This window comes from Heloderma suspectum, chromosome 6, assembly GCF_057233095.1.
Source record: "Heloderma suspectum isolate Gila_16-S chromosome 6, 16-S_ref, whole genome shotgun sequence".
NCBI lineage: Eukaryota > Metazoa > Chordata > Lepidosauria > Squamata > Helodermatidae > Heloderma > Heloderma suspectum.
In genome coordinates this window covers 85,475,497-85,500,702 of record NC_139463.1, presented here as the reverse complement: position 1 = coordinate 85,500,702, position 25,206 = coordinate 85,475,497, and the positions used below count along the sequence as shown (strand labels likewise).

General features: G+C 45.9%; 1 protein-coding gene across 1 annotated transcript in view; it reads left to right on the top strand.

Moving 5' to 3' along the window:
* The first annotated feature begins 1,055 nt into the window (after nucleotides 1-1,055).
* The window catches only part of LOC146341672 (scavenger receptor cysteine-rich domain-containing protein DMBT1-like), a 43,329-nt gene continuing 19,178 nt past the window's right edge, over nucleotides 1,056-25,206 (top strand). Inside the window, exons 1-5 of the mRNA XM_084805127.1 lie at nucleotides 1,056-1,215; nucleotides 15,899-16,246; nucleotides 18,754-19,059; nucleotides 20,389-20,703; nucleotides 22,657-22,962. Coding sequence (XP_084661253.1) covers nucleotides 1,122-1,215; nucleotides 15,899-16,246; nucleotides 18,754-19,059; nucleotides 20,389-20,703; nucleotides 22,657-22,962 — 1,369 coding nt within the window. The 5' untranslated portion in view covers nucleotides 1,056-1,121. The remainder of the gene's footprint in view (nucleotides 1,216-15,898; nucleotides 16,247-18,753; nucleotides 19,060-20,388; nucleotides 20,704-22,656; nucleotides 22,963-25,206) is intronic.

Below are 25,206 nucleotides of genomic sequence, written 5' to 3'. Positions count from 1 at the left end.
GGGCATCTCTACACCAGCCTAAAATCCTGCATTTATGTAAAATGGGGCTTTCTGCTTCCGTTTTAAATGCAGGATCACGACGACGCCCTTTTTCACCTGCTTCCTTTTCCCTCACCCCTTCCCCCCTCCTTCTCCCCCATAGCTGTGTCTTCCATTATCTTTCATTAATCTTGCTTCTCTTCTTGCCGCTTTAACTCTTTTCACGGAGGAAACTGAAGTGGTAGCTCATTATTTGCAATCTATTTAAAAACGGAACAAAGGGCATTTAGTGCAGGAGATGCTCTAGAGGGTCACGGTGTCATGTCAGGAGCCTGCAAACTTCTGTGAAGGAGCAATCTCAATCGCAGGATAAAAGCTCAGTGTGAAGGAGCCCTAGCTCAGTTTTATCTGTACTGACTGACAGTAGCTCTCCAGGGTTTCCAACAGAGTCTTTCCGTCACAACCTGGAAATGTCAGGGACTGAACCTGGGATCTTCTACATGTGAAGCATGTGCTCCCCACGGAGCTATAGCCCTAACCTGTGGCAACCTAAGCTTAGAAGGACTAGGGTCCTCTACTCTAAACATTGCTACGTCCTGGCACCCTCCTCAGTGACTAATATGAACGGAAAAAAAAGAAAGAAATGTTGGTATTCAAGTTTGATTTGAAGCCGCAACCCTATCTCAATCCCAGAAACATGTGCCTGTGTTATTCACTAGTGAGAGAAAGGCACCCTTCGCATGCTCAGAGGCACATGCATTATTACTTCACATATTCCAGAGCAGATCCCTGATTCTCGAGACTAGTCCTGTAGCTGAGCTATGACTCAAATTAAGCCTCAGCTGGACCTACAAGATTAGGGTTACCCATCAAGCTAGCCATTTTTGGGGAACTGAAAGTTGTTTCACAATGTCACAAACGTAGAAAACAGCAGTGCCGGCAGATAGCCAAGTTAAGCTTGATTAGACTCCTCCCTCCCAGTTTCCACCAGCCTCTTCCCAGTATTTTGTCTCCCAACCTTTGGCCGTGGCATTGACCGACACGAGTGTCCCATCAGGACAAGCTACAGCTCAAACATCCAGGCTCTGAGCATTCTGTCCAAGTAAAAGATCTGCACTTGCCTGGCTGAGTACCTGGGACCTATGGCTTCCTGCAATCTCCCCTTTGGGGGGAAATCTCGGGGAAAGGGGCTCAGAGAGATGGCAACGACCCTGATTCTCCTGGCCTGTCTTTGGGGTGAGTGAACTCTTTTCCTTGAAGCTGCAAGTTAGCAAATGTGCACCTGCCCCCCTTCCACCCCTTCCACCCCTGCTGCAGCCACCTGCAGCAAAACCACATTGCTTGTTTATCAGAGAGCACACTAGGCTAGGTGTCAGCAGAAGGTGGTGGTGACCCATTGGTAGCCCACTGGCCAATTTCTGGTGGACCACTGGTTGTTGCAGTTCTTGCAAAGAGTACCGGGCTTAGTAGAACTTGGTCTGATCCAGCACATCTCTTCTTATGCTCATTAGCAAGAGTCTAATACTCAGGAGTATTAGATTTCACGCTAGAACAGGGTTGGGTAAAAAGTGGATCATGACCTACTTGTGGCCTTTTTGATGGTTGATTTATATATCATTTCTTTTTTATTACATTTTTAATCTGCCCAATAACAAATGTTCTCTGGGTGGATTACACACAGTTAAAAACCTAAAATGACATATAACAGTTAAAAATGTAAAATACAATACAAATATTTAAAAGAATAAAATACAATAGAATGCAAAGAATGCAAAGGTTCTTGCAAATAATTCTCTCGGTGGAGCTTTGTCTGATCCAGCAAGCCTTTTAAAATGTTTTTAAGCAAGAGTCCATACTCAGGATCACAATAGAGGTTAATTATGCCATCGCCGTTCAAAAATCCTGAACCAGTTTGTAGACAACAGGGACTCTAAGAAAACAACAACAATAATGCCAACCAGTTAATCTCACACATCTGAAGTCAGCCCACCCCTGTATTAGAACACAACCCTGGAATAAATGGAGTTTAAAATGTAGGGAAGTGTCTCTGGGCATGTGCAGAGTGTTCTTACCTCTAAGTAAAAACATCCCTAGGATTTAGGTAAAGGATTTATTAAGCAGTGCCACTAGAAACTGAGAATCAGAAGGTTTGTTTTATTTATTTATCGGGACAGTACATTTGTATGAAGGATACAGGAAAGGACTCTAGGGTTCCTCATTAACTTGAGGGGAAAGATCAGTCAAATAGATTAATATAGGATGACTCAGCTGGGACACCTGTGTTCTGTTCTCCCCTCCCTCAAATTATGCCAGATCGCAGCTTCTGCCGCCCGTAACTGATTTTGCACACTAGCATTATATTGGAAATGTGGGGAAATTGACTTAAACAAGGCAGTACCGTCTACCGAGGGCTACAGTCTCACTTTTGGACTATGCCCAGTCCCACTGATTCTACAGGCAGCTGCTCAGTCATTTGGATTAGCTGTTATTAGCATGGAGAACATCGCAGTCACTTTGCAGCTTGCTGATGTGAATCCACACCTGATCATGTCTTTAAGCTTCATGTCAAGAAAGGAGGGGGAGGGAATGGCTGTGCACAGCCGCTGGTTGTGGCTGCGTGCGTTCCAGGCGGTGGCTGTGTGTTTCATCAGCCAGGCATGTGGGGGCCTGACAGAGGGAAGTACTTCCCCACCCCTGTCCTTAAAGCAGTTGAGAAACAGAGATGGAGTTGAAAGGAATTCTACATAAACACTTGGAAAGCGCTCAATACCTTCACTGTTGAAGGGGAAAGAGTCTAAGCCATACTACCTTTGAAGGGCCCAACTCATCCAGCAGACTTTGCCTGCTGTTTTCTCAGCAACTGATCTCTCAGTTCATTCAGAAATGTTTTCATAGAAAACATTTCTGAAAATATGTGTTTGGGGCAAGGGAGGATAAAAGTTTCCCTCCCCACCCAAACTAATGTTCAGCTTTCCTTTATATATTTATAATACCCATAGCCATGTTCATTGTAGGAAAAGAGAGAGAGAGAGTTTAGTGGCACCTAAAAGACAAACATTGTGGCATGTGGTTTGGGAAGCAGGATTTACTTCATGGGCCAAAGTAGGCCTCAACCCATAAGAGCTCTTACTGAAAATAAACATGCTAGACTTTAATGCCTCAGGACTTGGTTGGGTTGAATGTATAGACAATGACAATTGCAAGCACCATCTCCGTCAACAGCGGCAGCAGGGGGTGTTGCTGGTTTTTAAAGTATTTGCTGCTATTCCTGTCCAGCCAACCAGAGAAAGTAGAGTGGGTGTGGTCTACACTAGTCCACAGCCCTGCCTCTCTCGTGGAACCTGTGAGAGGCCAAGAGCCATGGGGAGGATTCTAAGACCCCCTCTACAAGGGGCCCAGACATCAGGCCAACATTGGCAAGGAACACTTCCCACCGGCTAGGTTAAAAAGAAGATGAAAAAGACCGAAAGTAAAGAGAAACACAGACTTTGATCATTGTCTACAACAGGACTGCCAAATTGGCAAAGGCACAGAAGCAAAATATATTGGGGCCAAACTTACACGCACAATTTAGCTCTGCATGTTGTTGTTTTTATAATTTGTAAAAGTGTTGGACTAGGACTGTGAAGACCAAGGTTCAAATCTCCTGGTTCATACATAATGTTAAGCCATGGTGTGGTTTGCTGAAATCTAGCTTGTTGTTGTGTCTGAACACATCCACACAAACAAACCATTGTTTGTTAACCAGCTATAAACCACAAATAGAGCACATGGTTTGTTGTTGGCATATGAAGCCTGGCTTGTTTAAACCATGGCTTGTGATGATGTCTGAACCTAGAACTATGGCTTATACCTGGGTTGTTTGTGTTGCTGGCCACCCTGAAACAGAGGTGCCCAGCAAGAGCAGCCTGAAAATGAAACCACTCTGAAGGCTGGCAAAATGAGCAAGAGGGAATCAAACCAGAAATAGGGAAATCAAGTTGTGTTTTGTTTCCTGTCTGCAAGACAAGTAATGACTAAAGCAACAAACCATGGATAACATAAACCTTGACTTAGTGTTACATGTGAATGTGACAGCTACGATCTCTCAGCCTAATGTACTTCACAAGGTTTTTATGAAGATAAAATTGTGAGGGAAAGAACCATGTATGCCAACTTTAGCTTCTTGGAGGGAAGGCAAGATATGAACAAATGAGGTAAATAAATAAATAAAATTAATAAGAGAGGGGTCACAGCCAGAGGGAGAATACATTTTTAAATCTCTTTATCCCGGTTTCTTGGTCCTATCAAAAATCACCTTCCCAAAGGTGCTATTTGCATCTGAAGGGAAACTGATACCAGTCCCAGTGGCAGCTTCCCTTCCTGATACACATACCAGCTTTGGGAAGGCAATTTTTGCCAGGACTAAGATGTGGGAGGAAAGAGGGTTTTTTAAAAAAAAAAAATATTCCACCTACACTGTGGTCTTGATCTTGATTGCTGCCTCCTCCGTTTTCCGGCTGCTAGTTACAAATAAAAAAATAAACACATTGGGCCAAATGTTGTGTTTAACATAGCTTGTAGCTTGGCCCTTAGATGGCTACCCTAAGATTTTAGCTAATCCAGCTAGCTGCATAATATGCCTCTTAGCCTCTGTATTCCAAAAATGTCACTTTTATTATTATTTTTAGAGTGAACAGAGGCAAAGGAGAGCAAGGCACCTGTGTCCTTAATAGTTGCGTTAGAATAATGATTTTTGCAAAGTGCACATTGTCAGTGCAGGGGTTAAAAAAAGCTGCACCTGATGAATTTTCCTCCCCTATGCAGTCATTAAAGGTATAGGATCTCTGTCCCCTTTGCATCTGATCACTCTGTTCCAGGAGTTGGCAACATATGGCCCCCCAGATATTTTTGAATGCAACTCCCATTCACCCTAGCCAGCATAGCCAATTATGAGGGATGATGGGAATTGTAGTCTAAAATATCTGGGAGGCCACAAATTGCCCACCCCTGCTCTATTCCTTTGTCTCCAGCACACTTCTCACTGTCTATTCAACTGCTTTAGGTTCTCCTTCTCCTACTCCTGCCTCTGAGCCTTCTGTAATCTGGTTCCTTATACCTCATAAAGTCTTCCAGTTTTCGTCTGGCTTTTTTCTGTTCGTTAGGCTTTCTTTCTTTCTTTCTTTCTTTCTTTCTTTCTTTCTTTCTTTCTCACTGTCCACTCACAGGAGCCACTCTTGCAGCAGAGTTTATGCTAAAAAGGGCTAAGCTGAGGCCGGGGTGGCAGCCAAGGGATAGGTGATGGAACATGAATATGTGCAACCATCAACTTCAAAAGTGGATGCCGTGAAAGGGGATGACAGTGTTTCATTCACTACCCTCACTCTGAATAAACTTTGTTCAACCCCACTGACCTCTACATCTTCACTATATGATCCCTGATTGGCTAGAATAAAAATAGGACAGTGGGAAACACCCTAACTGGTGACAAAGCAGCAGCAGATGGGGGAAATGACAGTGGAGAGCTTCAATGAAAGGTTATGATTTGCACAACTATGGCTATTTTTTTTTGGTTAAAAGTTCTTCCTCACTTTGAAGTACTAATCGTGGGCAAAAAATGAAAATAAGTCAATGCAGCTCAACTCTTGCACCACTCTAGAATCACCTCTCCTTAGCCACAATTTTTGCCAAGTTCACTACTCAAGAGGATTCCAAATATAAGATGGCTGACCAGGTCAAATCTGGGTTCTCTGCAGCTTCTAGTTGCTGCTACAAAATAAGTATGTCGTCACAGTAGTAGCAGCAAAAGTAGCAGTACGAGTAGTTCCCACCAGAGAACGCCAGGTGTCTGTGCGATGTGAAGGTTATCGACCTGATTAGTGCAGGTGAGCTGTTCAGCAGCTCCAGATTATTCATACTTTTATATTGGCTGCTAAGCCATACCCATTAACAACTAGAATCACAAAGCTTCACTCCTATATGGGTGAGACCTAGCGGGCAGAAAAGGCAGCCAGGCTGCAAGATCCTGATCTGAGGATCAGGTTTCACACATGTAGTACAGAGTGGCTCTACTCAGGGCTACCATGATACAGGGCTCCTTCTCACCAGGCTTTTATCCTGTGATTGAGATTGCTCCTTCACAGATGTTTGCGGGCTCTTTACATGACCCCATGACCCTCCTGCACTAAATGCCCTTTGCTGCATTTTAAAATAGATCGCGGATAATGAGCTATGAAATTACCCCGTTGTGTTCTGCTTCACTTTCCTCCATGAAAAGAGGAAAAGAGGAAAAGTGGCAAGAAGAGGAGCGAGATCAATGAAAGATAACGGGAGACTCAGATATGGGGAGAAGGAGGGGGGAAGGGGAGGGGGGAAGGAAGTGTGTGTAAAGGGAGTCATTGTGATCCTGCATTTAAAATGGAAGCAGAAAGTCCCATTTTAAATGCAGGATTTTAGGCTGGTGTAGAAATGCCCACAGTGTGGGAACTGTTCTCAACACACCGCCCCATCCTCCCAAAGAATTCCATGGAAACACTTTCAAGGCACACTCTTGTGTAGAGAGAGAGAGAGCTGATTAGAAGAACTGGGAAAGCACCTTGAAAAGCAGGGCTCTGCAGAAAGTAGATCTCTCAATATTTTGGACTTCAACTCCCAGCATTCCTGGCCATTGGCCATACTGGCACGGTCTTCCTGGACTTGAAGTCCAAAATATCTGGAGATCTACCTTCTGCCCACTCCTGCCTTAGAGGTACAAGCCCCGAGAAAGAGCTCCATGAGAGGTGCGTCAAAGATAGCGTGGCTGTAGGCACCACAGTGGGTATGCAACGCTTAAACACTGCACTTACTTTTAAAAGGGGAACTGGGGCCTCCAGGGGGTTGGATTGGTGGGGAAGAGAGGAAGTACCCTCCATCCCTTCAGAGGGGCCCCTTCAGTTCTGTATTGGGGCTTTCTGGATCTGCAACTAGCCGTATCAATAGTAGCAACAGGATCCAGGAGCTGTTGTCGCTCACAGATCAAATCATTCTACTGATTTCAAGCTGTCTTTGCCATTTTATACTTTGTGGCACAACCACTCAAGTGATTGTCCTTAGTCAAGAAGTTAAGTGAGGTTATGACGTTTGTGGCTTGCTGAATATCTCAGAAACAAGTTGTTTAGAGAACCATCAGCTGCATTAGCAGCTGAACAATGCTGACAGGGCAAAATGTTTCGAGAATACAAGGAAAAAGATAAATGATTAATGGAACTTCCATTTATGAAAAGAGAACGAACCTCTAAGGCTGCAATCTTTGGGGCCAGACTTGTTGTGCTTCACATGGTTCACCCTTATGTGGTAGGTTTTAATATTTATATATAGCCAGCAATGCATGGGGGCCCTCCAAGCTGGATCAAAACCATGAGGTTGGGGGAAGGGGGGGGGGCTTTAATGCTATGCCTGTACTGCAGTCCCTATCAGAAGTGGATGTCCTATGTCTGCTATTCACAATGAGAGGGGAAACTCCCACTGCTGCTAAAGGAAGCTTTCCTCCCATTACAAATTACTGGTCTGTCCGATTCTGACCTGGACTGTGGTTTGAGCAAAGGACTAAAGCCCCCACGACCACCACCACCACCACCATAGTCCCAATCCAGTTCAGGCCCCACCATGCTGGCTATTCGTCCTTCCGATAGGCATCGGGTTTGCCACTGTGGGAACTCAATGCTGGAGTAGGTCATCCTTTGGTCTGATGCAGCACAGCTTTTCTTATGTTCTTATCACTTTCATGGCACCTGCACATTGACAGGGCTTCACTCCCCCTTTAAAATGGACGTTGCAGTCTTGATTTAATGTACCCCTCTGGGTCATGCCTCCGACATTCAATAATTGCCACCAGACCACTCTTTGGACTATTTCTACTTTCCCATAAGGAAGAGCGTTCCTTGGCAGGGGTTGAGGTAGGCGTTGGAACCCCCTTTCCTGATCCAGCTGGCCGCTTGAGCCCTCCCAAGCTCTCCTATATGCAATAGCAATCCTGTTAGATCAGTAATATTACAGGCAATTTGGGGTGGTTTTAGTACTTGCAGGGCACACGAGTCTTCAGCTTTTGGTTGAGGGGAAGAAAAAGGAAAGCATTACCTGTGATAAGATCATGTTTGTTGAACTCTCAAGAGGTGGTGAGCTGAATGAAAGACGTTCTCCCTGTTTCCAAATCAGAGATACATATTTTAGCCTTGTTGAATAAATCAGGAAGCGCTAAGGAAGGGGTGGGCACCTTTGGAAGCTCCGAGGGCCAATTTCTGTCCCCCAGAACCCACAAGGGGCTGCGCACACACACGGCCATTCCTGGATTCAGTAGCGCACACCTTGTTTTAACGCAAGATCATGCTTCCAACACCCCAGAGATATGATTTGCATTAAAACAAGCCACGTGATCCCCGTGCACCTTGTTTTAAAGTGAAAAAGTCATCTTTTTCTTGCCAGCATCACGCACCACCTCATGCACCGTGCATGAGGTCTATGGGAGGTTGTTGCCCTCCCCTGCTCAAGAGATTGGAATGTTTAATCTCTGTCATGAATCCAAAAGGTTTGATCAGTAAATGGTAATCTTTGCTCATAAAAATGGAAGAGATTTTAATTATGAGCCTTGTTGGGAAAGGGATGCAGGAGAGAACATAACAAAGGAGGCTTGGGTGTGGTCAAGATAGAACAGCAGGAGCACAGCTCTGGTTCTTTTTTCACAGCAGGAGCAGTGACATGGGGCTCCTTCACAATGGGCTTTTATCCTGTGATTCAGATTGCTCCGTCATGGAAGTTTGCGGGCTCTTTACATGACCCCATGACCCTCCTGCTCTAAATGCCCTTTGCTGCATTCTAAAATAGAACACAGATAATGAGCTATCAAATTATCCTTTTGTGTTCCCCTTCACTTTCCTCCATGAAAAGAGTTAGAGCGGCAAGAAGAGGAGCGAGATCAATGAAAGATAATGGAAGACTCAGATACGGGGAGAAGGAGGGGGAGGGGGAATGGAAGTGGGTGAAAAAGGGAGTCGTTGTGATCCTGCATTTAAAACAGAAGCAGAAAGTCCCATCTTAAATATGCAGGATTTTAGGCTGGTGTAGAGATGCCCATTATCTGCCGAAGTTCTATTTATCAGTGCTATAAGTTGGCATTATAAGCTGGGTAGAGGATAAGGGCTGCCTGGCACATGATCCCTTTGTTAGGCTAGGCTCAGACAGTGACTGGCCCAAGGCTGCGCGCACGCGCACACACACACACACACACGAAGCTGCCTATGGGTCAACACAGCTGCCTGAATTTGGACTGTCCTTGGCGGTGCACCTATGGACTCTTCTTGGGGGGTGGCTTTGGGAGTTATCATGATGAGCTCCTGCACTTCAACATTTACCATTATTCGGCTGGTCTTGGTTATATGAACAAGTGGCTGAAATGTTATCTCTATTCCCCTCAAGGAGAGGGTTTTTTTAAAAAAAAAAATTAGATTCAATTTCCTTGGTGTTAGTGCTGGACTCCAAACCATCTGGCACAAATGCACAAACTCCAGGCAGATAAATGTTGGAGATGTCAGGCTCTTTGAGCAGAATATGGGGGGGGGGGGGTTGCCCATTGATATGTCCTTTTTGGGAAGAAACTTTGGAAGAAATAGAAGAAACAAGAGGGTGTGATGTACCACATACTCCTGAAGCTGCTTTACTTGGCTATTTGAAAGATCTGGCATTAGAAGGGATCTTGAACTGGTTGCAAATCTGTCAACATCGACCAAAGAAACCACAGCTGGTCACTGGAATTCGGTAAGAACTCTTCCTTTTCCTGGATTGGGATAGATGTGTTTGGGCTGTAGCTTTTAAAACCAAACTCTCTTGCTATAGAAAAGCTGAGGAAACTCAGTAGGCAGACAGATTCCTAGAGAAACTATTGGAACAACACACTTCATGCTAACTTCTGTCCATACACTTTATTTTATCTGATTTAATTAACTCTTCAAAAATATTCCAATTTACCGTATTTAGGGTGCAGGGTGGCCATGTTTCCTGCTTTATAGAGGACAGTCCTCTATTTGAAGGTCCAAGTTTGGTTTAAGGATAAAGAACCATCAGCAGGGAGAGCACTCAGGGGCTGGGAAGTTGCCCATCAACAATTGGTAAACAGACAGCAGACTGAGCAGGCACACAGGTCGCCTGGTCACAGCCCTCCCCCACTATAGTTAGGTGCATTGCTTTTCCATTTAAATTCTAGTAATTATTTCTAGACTTGCATTTATACCTAGAAATTAGCATAGGCAAATTTTATGCAAATCTCTGTCCTATCTTCCCCTCTTTTTTCTTTTCTTTCTTTTTTTGGTGATGGATTTCCTCTTTTTGGCCAATGGGTAACTGGCCATCTTATTCCAGTGCAATTCCTGCACCTGGCATTTGGCTGGCTGAGAGGCTGTAGGAGGCGGTGTAAACAGAAAGGGAGGCCTGCCATTTGGATAGCACTTACATTGCTGGATAACCCCCGGTGCACCCATGGAAAGCTCTGCAGGCATGAATGTTCTGCCAGCAGTGGGGAGGGCACCAAAACATAGCATTAGAGGGGCAATGTTGGGGGGTGCTAAGCCCCCTCAGTCCCCTGAGGCTGGCATAATAATTTCCCTCCCACTGGAGTCAATGGTAGGGGGAAATTAAAATGCCCCCTTTCCAGTCCAGCCACAGTGAGACAGTAAAGCTTAGGAAGTGCAGTGGGCTTTCCTACACAAGGCATTTATTGCCTTAAAGAACCCTACTCACAGTTGTTTACGGGTTCTTTAGACAACGTCACGATGCTCCAGTTTTGCTTCTGTATCTAACCAGCACTTTTGGTGACTTTTTTTTAGAGCCGGGACAATGCGGCATTTAACTGTGAAAGTGAAAGAAAGCACGATTTCCTCTTGTGTATTTGTGCTATTCCACTACGCCACAGTGCCACCTAGCGGTTATATAGTGGAAAAGCAGGAGAGGAAACACTCTTTGTGTAGTGCTCGGATCTCAACTCTGCAACAAAACTGAAAGTAGATACAGTGGATTAACAGCCTCATGTAGAAAAGCTCAGTAACTCCACCGCAGAATCTCACCCCCACTGCCACCACCACCACTACAAGAGTATTCTGCTCATTTCTTTCCATCTCTTTCTTTTCAATATTTTTATATTTATTTTTTACTTGCCAATGATATCCTTGTATTTGTCAATATTTTAATAACAGCGACTAAATTTAAAGGAAAAAAATGAGACTGGCATTCTAATTCAGAAATACAAAGAGAGATTGAAAAGGAATGAAATAATATAGGGGAAAGCGAACTTCTTGAGATTGGCTTGCATAGAAATTAGTGGCAAGCTGGCCCTACACTTAATTACTGAGCTAATCTAAATGCACACACCTTCAAATGATAGATAGAGATCCCCCTGGATGGGTCAGGCCTGACAAAGGGGATACTAGGGAAGGAGGCATTGAGCTTCTCTGACTCCAATCCAATGTCTGACTTGTAAAATGCTATTTTAGGATCAGCCATTGTGAACTAGGAATGCCTGAGTATCCATTTGTCCTGTCAGGGGCTTGATCCTTTAGGTGCATGCCAAGCAAGCACATGCAAAGGGTAACTGCTTTGTGCATGCCCCGAGCATAGGGCAAACACTTACAGATGCTGATGTACCTCTAGGGTGGTACGAGTGTGTAAAATCCATTCCATCTGTCTTTTGCGGATTGTCAGGCACCCTTCGTTCCATTGTCCACCCATCAGCAGAACTGGGAGGGTTGTTCCCAAATTTGTGCAAATTCACATTTGCGTAAAAGTGCATTTATGCAATTTTGCACTTGTGAACGTGCGCACATTCCCCCCAAATGTGTGTTTTCATGTTTTAGCCTATGGGGGAAATGTGCATTTTTTACTGTTGTTTGTGTGTGTGTGTGTGTGTGTGAATATTTTTCTACGACAAAATTTGCGCAAATTTGGGAAAGTTAGAAAACTGGTCCACAAGTCTGTGGAATCTGCCCAACAGGGGAAAATCTGGTCCACTGCAGAATCTGTGGGTCAGATTCATGTAAATCCGCACTCATTTGGTTCCATTGTGGATTTCTCCGACATCCCTATGTACCCCTCCCTAAAGCTTCTTCACTGTCTCCTTCTCTCCCTTCTCCTGTTCAATGGAAGTTTTTCTTTCTTTCTGTAGCCCTTGCAGGGGTGTGTGTGTGCAGGATTTAGGGAAGGAAGCAGCGGGAGGGAGACAGGTTTAATTCCCCCTGCCCCTGTTGACCAGTACAGATCCAGAGCAGGGCCCCACACGCTTACACTAAAGTAAAACAAAAAGTTTGAATCATCTAAATGCTATGCATTTAATGTCAGGTGTCATTTAGGAAAAGGGGATAGGTTAGCATTAGAGGCAGGAAAGGTGTTGACAGAGGACTCCAGCTCTTTGATGAAGTACAGCATTCCTGCCTGAGTGCATATAGATTAGATATCCTAGCAGTGTGCCTGGTGGGAACATGATGCTAATTGCATCCATTTCCACCAAGGAGAGCCTTCCTCTGCCACAGGTACATTGGGGGCCCTTAGTGGGGCAGGGAAAGGGGGAGAAAATGGCTGCAGAAGGGGCTCAAAGTGCATGCTGAGCAGGGCACTGGTACAAACATCTCTTTTTGATTCCTCGTAACATCCCTAATGTTAGCAAGACTCTCAGTCTGATGGGCAGCGATAGCAAGAGCATTTCCTCTGAAGTTAGAATTCATTAACTCTGTTATTAGTGGGTACAAAGAAGTCTCCAACTTAGATTCCTTATAAGATTATAAAATAATAAGTGCAGCTGACAGGATGGGCCATTTCAATGAGGGAAGGGTTAATGTCTGACGAGAGCAGTTCATTTAATTTTAGCAGACTCTTCAAAATGGGAAAGGGTGAGTGATTTCATAGAAAATCTACATTTCCTAAGATCATCATTGAGCAAGGCGAATTTGCACAATCAAGACCTTATGTACTTTATGTTAGCTTGCCCCATATGGCACCCAGGGATGCAAGCTTGATTTATTGTTGCCTTCTGGTATGAAAGACAGTTCAAGAAAGAGCTCTTCCATCATGTGGCTTACTTCTGAATATACTTCCTGAAAATCTGTATTTTGTACAGATAGAGAGAGAGAAAAAAATCTTTTGTGTTTGAATCAAACCAGAAGTATTTCTAGCAGTAAACGAGGCAGCTAGGAACAGCACCAGTGTTTGCTTAAGGTGGATTAGCTCAACAAGAATTCTAGTTTTATGTCACAATTTCTTCTTTTAGCTTGGTTTTCTCTCTGCTTCTTCTCTGGCATTATTAAATGCCTTCTTGACAGTGGTAAATAGTCACTAAGGGTGCAGTCCTATGTACGTTTAGATAGAAAAAAAGCACTACAACTCCCAGAATTCCCCAGACAGCATGGGAGCTGTAGGACTTTTTTCTGTCTAAACATGCATAGGATTGCACCCCAATTGGTTTAACTTCTTTGGAGCCTATACTACTGTACTGCAGGAAGCACAGGGACAATTATTAAAAAAAAAATGAGGAGATGCCAAATATTATCAAGACCACCCCTCACCCTCCACAATTGGTCTGCCATGTCTTGATCTTTTTCATTTCTCTACCCCCACCCCACAAAAAACAAAATCTCGGGCCCATTTTGTTTTGTTTAAGAATAGGATTGTTAGCAGAAGTAGTTTTAGATAAGAACAAAAAGTGTGTGTGTTGGAGTGGGGGGAGGCAATGGAAGACACAGGAAAGGAATAAGAGAAAACAAGACATCAAAGAAAACAAAGACCAAGGGTAGACAAATGAATGCCTTCCAGATGTTTTAGGCTACCAGATATGTAGAGTCCCTGACCATTGACCATGCTGGCTGGAGCTTAAGGAAGCTGCTGGCTGGGACTCACGGGTGTTGTAGTTCAAAACATCTGGAGAGCCCCAGGTTGTTTTACCCCTGTCAAAGATAATTCTGGGGGTTGAATCCAAGAGCGGCCTTCCTCAATCAAGTTTTCCCATGGGAAGTTCCCTCTTCCTGATTGGGGGGGATTTCCCCTTCCCACAGCTCTCCCCAATCATCAAGGTCTCCTGAGTGAATGTGTAGCCCCTCTAGCCCCTGAGTGAATTTGTAGCCCCATTTTCAGGGGGCTAGAGGAGTTGCCATGGGAAGGAGGCAGGGTGGGGAGTCCATTTCTGCCAGCACAGCTGATTCAGCATGAATCTGGATCCAACCCATAGAAAAGAGGTAGAGAAAGCTCAGGTGATTGGGAGTTCTTCTACATGAGGCATTTATTGTGCGCTGCGCTCATGATTCTTTAATCACAGTTGTTTACAGGCTCTTTAGACGATGTCGTGATCCTCCAGTTTCACTTCTGTTTTTTCAGTGCACGTTCCCAGGCTTTTTTAAAATGGTGCTGTTTCTCCTTATGTATTTGAGTGATTCCACTATAGCAGACATCCACTTAGATGTTATATAGTGGAAAAGCTTCTCCACATGGGGCTTTTATCCTGCAATTGAGATTGGTTACTCACGGAAGCTTGCAGATCTTCTACCTGACATCGTCAACCTCCAGCGCCTCTCCCATGCTTTCCAATCATTTCTCAGTTTTATTTGATACAGAAATAATGAGGTGATAAAAAGAAGCAGTTTGAAGAAGTTCAAATTTGTCTGTGTAAAGTAGGGATGTCAGAGATTTCCGCCATGGATCTCAGTGAACTCCGTGGCTGAACAGCCTGCCACCCCCCAGTCCCCCGCGGATCCCCCCCGGGACGAGACTTACCTGGGGCAGATGTTCGTGACGGCAGAGGCGGCGGCGGCTCCAGCGGCAGCTTCGGTGGAGGCGGTGGCAGCGGCTGGTCTTCCGACCGGCTGCCGCCACCACTGCCATTTGCAGTCTGTTTCCCCCCGCCCCCCATTCGTGATAGGCTACATAAAGACTTATGTAGCCTATCACGTCTGGGTTAAAAAAAAAACACGTATGCAAATGGCGGCGGGTTTTTTTTTAACCCAGACGTTATAGGCTACGTAAGTCTTTATGTAGACTATCACAGCTGAATACAGGGACGCAAACGGCGGCGGCTATGGCTGCCGCCATTTGCATCCCTGCTAGCCAGCGGCCAGATGTCCAGCTGGTGGTGGAACTGGCCAGTGGCTCCGCGGAAACCCTGCGGAGCGTAGCCGGCTGGGCAGGATTCCGGGGGGAGGTGCGGAGCGCCTCCCCCCAAGATGAGGATTCCGGGGGGAGGGATGGAGCACCTCCCCCCCCAGCAGAACCTGGCGGAGCCAGGTAAGCAGGGTTTCGTACACCCCTAGTGTAAAGAAGAACTGGGGCTATAACAACAGCGCCATCTAGTGGCTGTATAATGAAAAATATAGCACTTACCGATAAAGCCAATCCTAAAAAAAAAAAACAAGGAAGTAAAAACAAGGAGCCCATCTCAATCCTACAAAGAATCCAGAAGCAGAAGCTCCAGTAAAGTTGAAGGATTAAAAAACCTGATGTGTCAATTCTGCGACTAAACTGAAAGCAGATGCAGGGATTAACAGCCTTGTGTACAAAAGCTATGAGTAACGGAAATAAAAGAACAAACAGGAGCTGAATTAGAGTGTGTGTGTGTGTGTGTGTATGTGTAAACCTGAGGAAAACCCCGAGGAGTTAGGGCCCAAAAAGATGTAGCATGAGAGTTGCTAAGGACAAAGACTATGGGATGGCCACCATCTTCATGTCACACTTTTGATCACTTGGAGGCCTCCAGCTGGCTGCTGTAGGACCAAGAATGCTGGACTAGATGGATGTAGCCTGTTCCAGCCACACAATTCTTACTCTCTTTTACCTCATTTACCTTTTCTGTCCTCTTGTTACTATTTTCAGAACAATGATCCAAGAGAGACATTCCCCTTACCTCATCAATTCACCCATGCGCTGCAATTCTTTTCCTTAGGTGTAGCTTGGAGCACAGAGAATGCAGATACGGAGCAAGTTGAGATCCGGCTGGTGAATGGTTCCAGTCGCTGCAGTGGGAGAGTGGAAGTGCTCCATAACGGGATGTGGGGCACCGTTTGCGACGACAGCTGGGGCATGGAGGAAGCAAGAGTCGTCTGCCGGCAGCTGGGCTGCGCGGCAGCAATATCAGCCCTCCGTGAGGCACGTTTCGGGAAAGGGATCGGCCGCATCTGGCTGGATGAACTCCGATGCACAGGGACAGAATCAGCCCTCGCTCAATGCCCGGCGAGGCCATGGGGAGACAATGACTGCCATCATGGGGAAGATGCTGGTGTTGTGTGCTCAGGTGAGGTCATCAACCACGGGTGGATGTGCACTTTACCTTTGACACGGTCAGCGTTGCAAAGTGGCAGGGCCTACACCAGCCAGAGGGCCATTTTGGAGAAGCTCTTGGGGGTCCACATTCCAGTTGTGGGTGGGGCTGAAGACAAAAGCGGTCAAGAATACCCAAAGTACCAGCATATTGTAGTGTAAAGCTCTTACTGCCAGACACTAAGCCTTAGGAGAGGCATTTCAACCTCTCAGAATGGGCGGGGGGGGGGGATGACACAAAAGCCAGGAGGCCACCAGAGGATTGGAGGTAGAGCCAGAGGAAGGGGACTTGGCCACTTGGGGAGCCCCCGAAGACCACATTGGGACACCAGGAGGGTGGAATTTGGGTCTCAGGCTGGAGGTTCTGTGCTCATGGCCTATAAAGCAGCTTTATAAGACTCCACGCATGAATATGCAAGGAAGAGCAGAATAATAATGATAATGATAATATATCATAATAACTATAGAGAATATCTGAACGCCATGGGACAGAAGCCCGGGAAGGGGGGGGGGGTGGCAACACTAGACCTGATGGTCAGAGTCCTCATCACAGTTACATTTGGCCAATATTTCTTATGCATGCGCTTCCTCGAGTGATGATAGCTGGTATTTACCACAACAAGGGGAAAGGCTTATGAAGAAACAGGCTCCCTGAAGTGGTAAATACCACAAGAGGACAACATTTCTCCTCATGACAGCATTCAGACCTTAATCCAGCTAGTGCCGGTGGAGTAGCCGCCATCAGCACTTCTATCTGCAACAACAATACCTGGAGACCATGTTGACAGGTGCATTGCATATGGCAGCCTTGTCCACCCAGGTGCCCTCCAGATGGGTTGGACTACAATTCCCATAATCCCCCACACAGTTATGGACCCCTCTTCAAGATGCCCACCCCCACCCCTGCCTCAAAGGTAGAAGCTCTTTTCTCCCTCTCACTGCAACAGCATCCTCAAGTGCAGCGTATTAATTTTCCACATGGGGTGAATTGAAACTGATGGGAAAAACTGATTTCCCCAGCAACAATATATTGGGCTTTTCTACATGAGGCTTTTACTGTGCGTTCATCATTCCCTACTCATGGTTGTTTATGGGAGCTTTGGACAAGGTCGTGACCCTCCAGTTTCACTTCTGTTTTTTAAGAGCTCTTTTGCAGGGGGAGGGGAGTTGGAGTGGAGCAAATGCAGCATTTTTCATCCCAACACAAAGGGCATTTCTACATGAGACTTTTATTGTACGCTCATGATCGGTCACTCACGGAAGTTTATGGGTCCTTTACACGACGCCGTCAACCTCCAGGGTGTCTCCCATGCTTTTTGTCCATTATCCCACCTTTTAAAAGATCAGAGATAGTGCAGTAATTAATAAAAATCTGCTTTAATAGCTGTGTGAAATTGCACAGTTGTGCTATAACCACAGTGCCATCTAGCGGCTGTCAAATGAAACACATAGAACTTGCCAAGAAAGACAGCCCCCGCAAAACAGCCCATATCAGCCCATGTCAGGAGCTGATCTTAATCCCACAAAAAATCTGGAAGCAGAAGCCCCAGTAAGTTGTGGGATAAAAGGCCTGGTGTGGTGAAGTGCAAAGTGCAAGTCACCACTACTGCAATTATGTTATTCCACTATACCACAGTGCCACCTAGAGGTTTCATAGCAGAAAGGCAGGAAAGGAAAAGCTCTTTGTTTAGAGATCTGATCTTAGTTCTGTAATGAAACTGGAAGTAAACACAGAGGATTAACAGCCTCATATAGAAAAGCTGATTGTTGTGAGCTACCCCTGTTGTAACACAACGTATTTTGGGGTGGCTTGCTCTTGCAAGGGCAATTAAGACCCATTTGCTTTACAAAATACCTGCTCCCGATGGAGATGAAAACTGTTAGAAGTAGTGTGTGGATGTGGATCAACACAGCTGCCAGAATTTTTGGACTCCCCTTCACAGCATGGCTGCGGGGACTGTCATGATGAGTGGCTGCACTCTGACATTTACCAAGGCAAGGCTATTCAGTAGCTTCCCCCCAGATCACGTTGCTCAGACTGTTGCATGATGAGCAAACAAAAGCATTCCTTCACACAACACACCATCAACTGCTGGAGCACATTGGCACAGGATGTTGTGATGGCCATATGTGGCGTTTAAAGGAATGCAATTAATTCACAGAAGGTAGGTCAACTAGTGACTATTAAAAATAACAGGCAGAAAACCAATGTCTGTTGTTCAGCAGTGGTAAACCTCTAGGGTCCTGGAAACAAAATAGGAGTGGGATTCCATCAGCATAAGCTGTTTGTGAACATGCATAAAGAACCTGGTGAGCTCCTGCCAAAAGCAGGATGCTGAGAACATTGGTCTCACTAAGCATGGGAATGCTTATGTTTGCATGTCACAAAAATATTGTCTGCCAGGAATGGTGGCTCTGAAGACCTGCTGTTTTAGTATCAGCTGCACTGGATGTGTTACATTCTGTTTTCTCTCTAAACAGAGATGAGATTGGCTGGTGGTTCAGCTCCCTGCACCGGCAGAGTTGAGATGCTGTATAACCAAAGATGGGGAACAGTGTGCGACAACGGCTGGGACTTAGCCGATGCCCAGGTCGTGTGCCGGGAAGTGGGCTGCGGAGATGCTTTAGCGGCAGCAAGTGCAGCTAAATATGGACAAGGATCTGGTCCTACCTGGATGGATCAAGTGAACTGCACAGGAGAAGAAGACAGCCTAAGGAAATGCCCACCAAACACCTTGAGGGAACACAGCTGTGACCATAGCAAGGATGCCGGTGTGGAGTGTGCAGGTAACAATAGCGGAATTGTGGAAATTAAAAAGGCCTGTAAAATCATATACTCCATCCTCTTGCCTGAAAGAGAGCCTATCCAGCTGCTCACTTTACCCTGGGGGAGCAGTGTCTAGTCTAAAACTAAGTGGGATTTGCAACTGGCAATCTCTGGGCCAAATATGCCCCCTTGGAAGAGTGCTGCCTGGCCCACTGGTTGCCATATGAAACCTACATTTAAGAAACCTACATTTAAGGCAGGTAGGCCAGAAACCTACATTTAAGGCAGGTAGAAAGGGAAAGCCGGGAGGGTAAGAAAAAGGACAGGTGAAGCACCAGCCTTGGCGATGGCGTGGAGCTTTGCTAAAAAGGCCCCTTGGAGAACGCAACAAAGGGCGCAGCAGACTTTTCCCTCACTTCTTCCTCAAAGTTCCTTTCCCCGGTCTGAAGGAGTCAGAACTTCTCTACAAATAGCTGATGTTCTCTCCAGGCTGAAGATGGATGGACATTCTATTTCCCATTGCTCTTACCAGCAAAGAAGCTCTGGGCCTTGATTAAAATCCATTTTTATTCCCTCAAGAAAGCCCTAGTGTCCCTGCTGAAAGAAAGGTTCAGGGCATTTCCAGGACCTGTTAGGGGTGAGACCACTTAACTCACAGGCAATGGTGAAGACTCACTGGCAGATGACTTTTAGAAAAGGTCTTCGGAAAGCAATCCCCTTTTCCTGCCATACAGCAGATTAGAGATATTCTTCCAGAAATTCTTCTCAAATAGGAGGTAGATCAGCCCCATCATCTGACCTGCTGACTGTGTGTGTTCTGAGGAGAACTGGATAATTTATTTGTTGTGCACACAACAATGACTGCACATATGTGTAACGTCATAAGAAACATTTTGTGGCTAGGAATGAGGTACAGTTGTCACTTGCAAAGAAAAGAATGAGATGGATGTAAGCTTATTCAAGTAAATGTACATTTGCCTCCTTATATAATAACAATAATTGATGATGATGATGATAATGATGGACTTTAAAATACTTGCAAAATTGCTCCAGAATGGATGAGGAGGTTCTAGCCAATCAGAGCTGTGCACAGCCAGCTTCCACTGAGAGCACAAAGAAGCAGTTTCCCTGCGCTTGATCTCAGAGAGAAGGTTTGCATGTTTGGACAAAATGCAGCAAGTGCACTACCACAGCCATGCCAATCAAATTATGTACATTTGTAGGCATCCCACACAACTGGGACTACAGTGTGATAGTAACAGAAGACAGGGACTTTATGGGAAAGCAGTTATATGGTAAAGTAGCTCCAGAAATGTTCATTCTTGGTTAATTGTTTTCATCCTTCTCAGAACCACCTGAGATCAGATTAGCAAATGGCCCCAATCACTGTTCTGGAAGAGTTGAGATATTGCATGAGAAACTCTGGGGGACAATTTGTGATGACGATTGGGACCTTGATGATGCCAAGGTTGTGTGCCAGTATCTTCACTGCGGAGCTGCTTTATCAGCCCCACGAGGTTCTCGTTTTGGAGCGGGAAGTGGCCATATCTGGCTGGATGGCGTTAACTGCACAGGGTCAGAGACTGCTGTCAGCAAATGCGAAGCAAAAGCATGGGGGGAACATGACTGTACCCACACAGAAGATGCTGGCGTTATGTGCGCAGGTAAGACACAGCCACACTCATGCCAATTCAGAACTGAAGCAAGGAGGTTGAGAGGTTCTTCTTGTTCAACGCTTTTATCTTGCCGAAACGATAGCATAGAATATCATAAACTGATAAGGATCAAAATGTTCATCTAATGCAGGGCTGAGCAATGTGTGACCCTCCAGATGTTTTGACTAACAGTTCCCACAATCCCTCACCATTGGCTATGCTGGCCAGGGCTGGTGGGAGCTGTAGGCCAAAACATCTGGAAGGCCACAAGTCGGCCACTCCTGATCTAATGCAACCTTTTCCTGTGAGGCTGGATCATTCAGTCACCATTCTCCCTGCCCCAAATCACACCTCCAAATTCAACCCGTGCATTCCAGATTAGTGTGCCACAAGCAGAAAACAGATGTGCTGCAGAGAGGCACCTGCAGGCTAAATCATTTCAGTTCATGCAAGCAAAGTAACCAGACTATGAGCCGCAGACTAAAGGAGGAAGGACGCAATGTTTTCAAGTGTAATAATTACATTAACAACACATATCAGTTTCATCTGTCCCTCTGTTTCCAATTCAAGCCCTCCCTTGTTTGCGGAGCTGGAGCAAAAACTGGAATGCCCATGCACAAGACACAAGGCAGAGGTATCACAGACTTGCGGTAGCCCCAAGGTTTGCAGATATGCACAAAATATTTAGGGGGTGAGGAACATAAGAGCGAGAGGGGGCAAAAACAGCACCAGAAGAATGCAGTAACATGGAACGTTAAATGCGGGGTGGGGGGCTGACAAACTGGTGGAAAGTAATGGGATGGATTGGTTAGAAAGGGAGTAGAGGGGAGAAGACATAGATATAAAAAGGGGAGAAAGAACAAACAATGATTCAACAAGTTCAGAGGCACAGAACGTGTTGCCCTTTGGATGTTGTTGGACTGTAACTTCCATCTTCCCTCACTGTTGCCTATGCTGGCTAGGGCTGATGGGAGTTGCAGTCCAACAATATCTGGAGGGACACGCATTGCTCTCCCCTGAATAGCTCATTTCCTGCTTCACACAGAGAAGCCATTTTAAAATGCTCCCAGGGACAGAACAGAGAGTTGCCCATAGAGGCCCATGAAGGAATGTAATAACTGAATGTAGCTGGGATTAGGCACAAGCATGTCCCATGCCCTCAGTGAATCTACCTTCTCACCACCATTGCCACCAGTTTCTGTTGCTCCAGAATGTCTGGAGGTTGGAGGGGATCTTGTAGGCCATCTAGCTGTGCTGGCTCCACGTTTTTGAGGGCCCTTGCACAAGGAACGCTCCATGGGGCCCCCTCCCTCAGAGCATCTCCCTCCTCACTGCCATTGTCACTAGCCGCTATTGCTCCCTATCCTCTTTCTCATCACTGCTACCACCTGCTTGCTTGACAGACAGAGAGCCAGTAAGCAAGTAGGCAGCAGCATCTCCTGCTCCTCCTCACCACCACTGTTGTTTGGCCAGAGCAAGAGGCAGGAGAATGTTACAATGGTGAAGAGGAGGGGCATCTCCAGGGGACTGTTGTCAGTCGCCCCTGCTGGGGTGACGAGTGACGACCCTCGGCAGGTGTCTACCTTTGCTGCCAGCCCTGCCATCTAGTCCAACCCCCTGGAAATCCAGAGCTAGAATATCCCCAGCATATGGTTGTCCAGCTTCAGCTTGAAGGCTTCCAGCAAGGGACAATCTATCCTACCACTAGGTGATTGGTTCCACGGTCAGACTGCTCTTACTGTTAACGAGTTTCTCCTAATGTTCAACCAAATTCTACCCTCCTGTAAACTAAGCCTATTGGATCTAGTCTGAATGGGTTTGGCACATGTCTCTCTTCATGATTTCTCCCTTAGTTATCTCAGTGACGTTCTCTGCCCCTTTGTGCAATGTGATGCTAATGGAACTGGATGTGGTTTTACTCCAAGAGTGTACTACTGCGTTTAACTCTTTTTGTCCCACCAGAGCTCCGCCTAGTGAATGGCCCAAGCCGCTGCTCAGGCAGGATTGAGGTGTATCACAACCACCAGTGGGGGACCATTTGCGACAATGAGTGGGATTTAAATGATGCCAATGTCGTGTGCAGGAATCTGGACTGTGGAACTGCCTTAAAAGCTACCGGTGGGGCGCACTTTGGCCAAGGAAGCAATACTGTATGGCTAGACAAAGTTAACTGCACGGGAAAAGAATTGTTCCTGAGTGAATGCCAAAAAAGCGCCTGGGGAGATAGTCGCTGTGACCACAGGAGGGATGCCAGTGTGGAGTGCTCAGGTGATTTTGTGCCATATGAAGTTGCCTGAGATCAAGATCAAATTCTTTCTTCATTACAGTCAGATATTCTGTAAAGACATATTTTGGGGATGAAAGGGGGACAGCACAACTGTTCTGAAGGAAGTGGGTTGTTACCTACAAATAATGCCAGCAGTGGAGGCTGGTGGCCCCAATTTCAGTGGGACTGTGAATCCATTCTGGCTTTTAGTCCAAGGCACTGAACCTATTTTGGGGATAGGGTTCAGCACCTTGGATAGCTCCTTTTGAATTCTGTCTGGTTCAGGCTAAAACCTAGAATGGATGTACAGCCCCACTGAAATCGGAGGCAGCAGCTTCCACTGAATGCCAGGAATATTCAGCAGACACCCAGACAGACAATGCTAGTGTTTAAAACAGTATCGGTTCCCCCAAAAGCAAAAGCAAATACTCACCCTCCTTCCAAAAGGCACCATCTTACCATCCAACTGCAAAAATGGGCCAAAACGGTTTCTTTCAGTTCCCACCCAAGTAGGTGGGGGTACAGTGGAGCCAGGACTCTCAGAGTCAAAGCACTGGGACTTTTAGATTAGCAGGAACAAGGACATCCTCTGCCACGCCCTCAGGTTTCCCTGTTCCCTCTGAGCTTAGCTGCAATCCTCACAGTAGCGGTAGGGGTGGGGGGGTGATTTTCCCAGCAGCAATATATTGTTGTGAGCTATCCTTGCCAACTCTTTGGTTTGGAATGGGCAATTAAAACCCATCAGCTTAATAATAAAAAAGTCCTGCTGCTGGTGGAGATGAAAACTGCTAGAACTGGGCATGAAGGTGTCTGTTCTTTTCAATAAAGATATTATAAAGTAACATAATTATCCTACAATCTGTTATAAAGGAAATGAGCCTCAGCACATCATAAATGGCTGGCTGTGGACCACATGGTTCTTTAACGTCCCTCTCATTTGTATCCCATCCCGTTCGGTCCCATCCCCTTTGTATCCTGTCCCTCTTGTTAGTTTGTTTATTTGTTTGTTTATTTATTTATTACATTTATATCACGAAGGGTCACGAAGGGTCGACTTAATGACTGAACAACAACATGCACACTTCATAATGAACTATTGGGCTCCAGTCACCCACCATTTTTAATTTCTAATAAAATCCAGCAGGGACCCAGAGGCATTCTTGGAATTAAATATGAGGCCACTGTGTTGCTTTGCAGCATGGCAGCCTCCCAGTTGTTTTTTTTAAATAAGTACTTAAAATATATTTGAAAATCATTCATTCATTTCATTTATATCCTGCCTTTTTTCCTCCTTAAGGAACCCAAGGCAGCATACATAATCCTCCTCCTCTCCATTTTATCCTCACAACATCAACCCTGTGCGGTAGGTTGGGCTGAGGGTCTGTGACTGGCCCAAAGTCACCCAGTGAGCTGCCATGGCTGAGTGGGGACTAGAACCCAGATCTCCCGGCTCCCAATCCATCACTCTCACCACTACACCACACTGGCTCTTATCCAAAATTGAATTTGGCCTCAGGCTGAAAGAGGTTCTGCACTCCTGATGTGAAGGGAGAGGAAGCAGTAGAGGCTGGTGGCTCTGATTTCGGAAGGACTGTGAAGCCATTCTGGGCTTCAGTCAGAAACAGAGAGGACCATAAAGGAGCTGTCACACATGCTGAACTTATTTTGAGGAACCCAAGGCAGCATACATAATCCTCCTCCTCTCAATTTTATCCTCACAACAACAACCCTGTGCGGTAGGTTGGGCTGAGAGTCTGTGACTAGCCCAAGTCACCCAGTGAGCTTCCATGGCCGAGTGGGGACTAGAACCCAGATCTCCTGATTCCCAGTCCAACACTTTAGCCACCACACCACACTGGCATCCCATCCCTCCACCCCTGAGCTCAGGGTAGCATGCATGAGTGGGGTTTAACCATGGGTTACAAGACTGGGTTGTCTCTCCCCCACCAACCCAGAAATCCTGGTTTGCACATCACGCATAACAACGTGGGAACGTGGGGTCCTCACGTTGTTCTGCTCCTCCTGTTTGCAGAAGGAGCAAATTAGGCCCCAGGAAGCAGCATCCTCACTCCTCGCTCCTGCTTTGTTCCCAACAACTCAGGGTTTTTTGTTTTTTGTTTTTTAAAACCTGGGTTGTCATGATGTGTTTACTGGATCAGTGACTGGCCCAAGGTCACCCAGTGAATTTAGTGGTGGATCAAGGATTTGAACCCAAGGTATCTCAAGCCAAAGTCCAATAAGCTAAC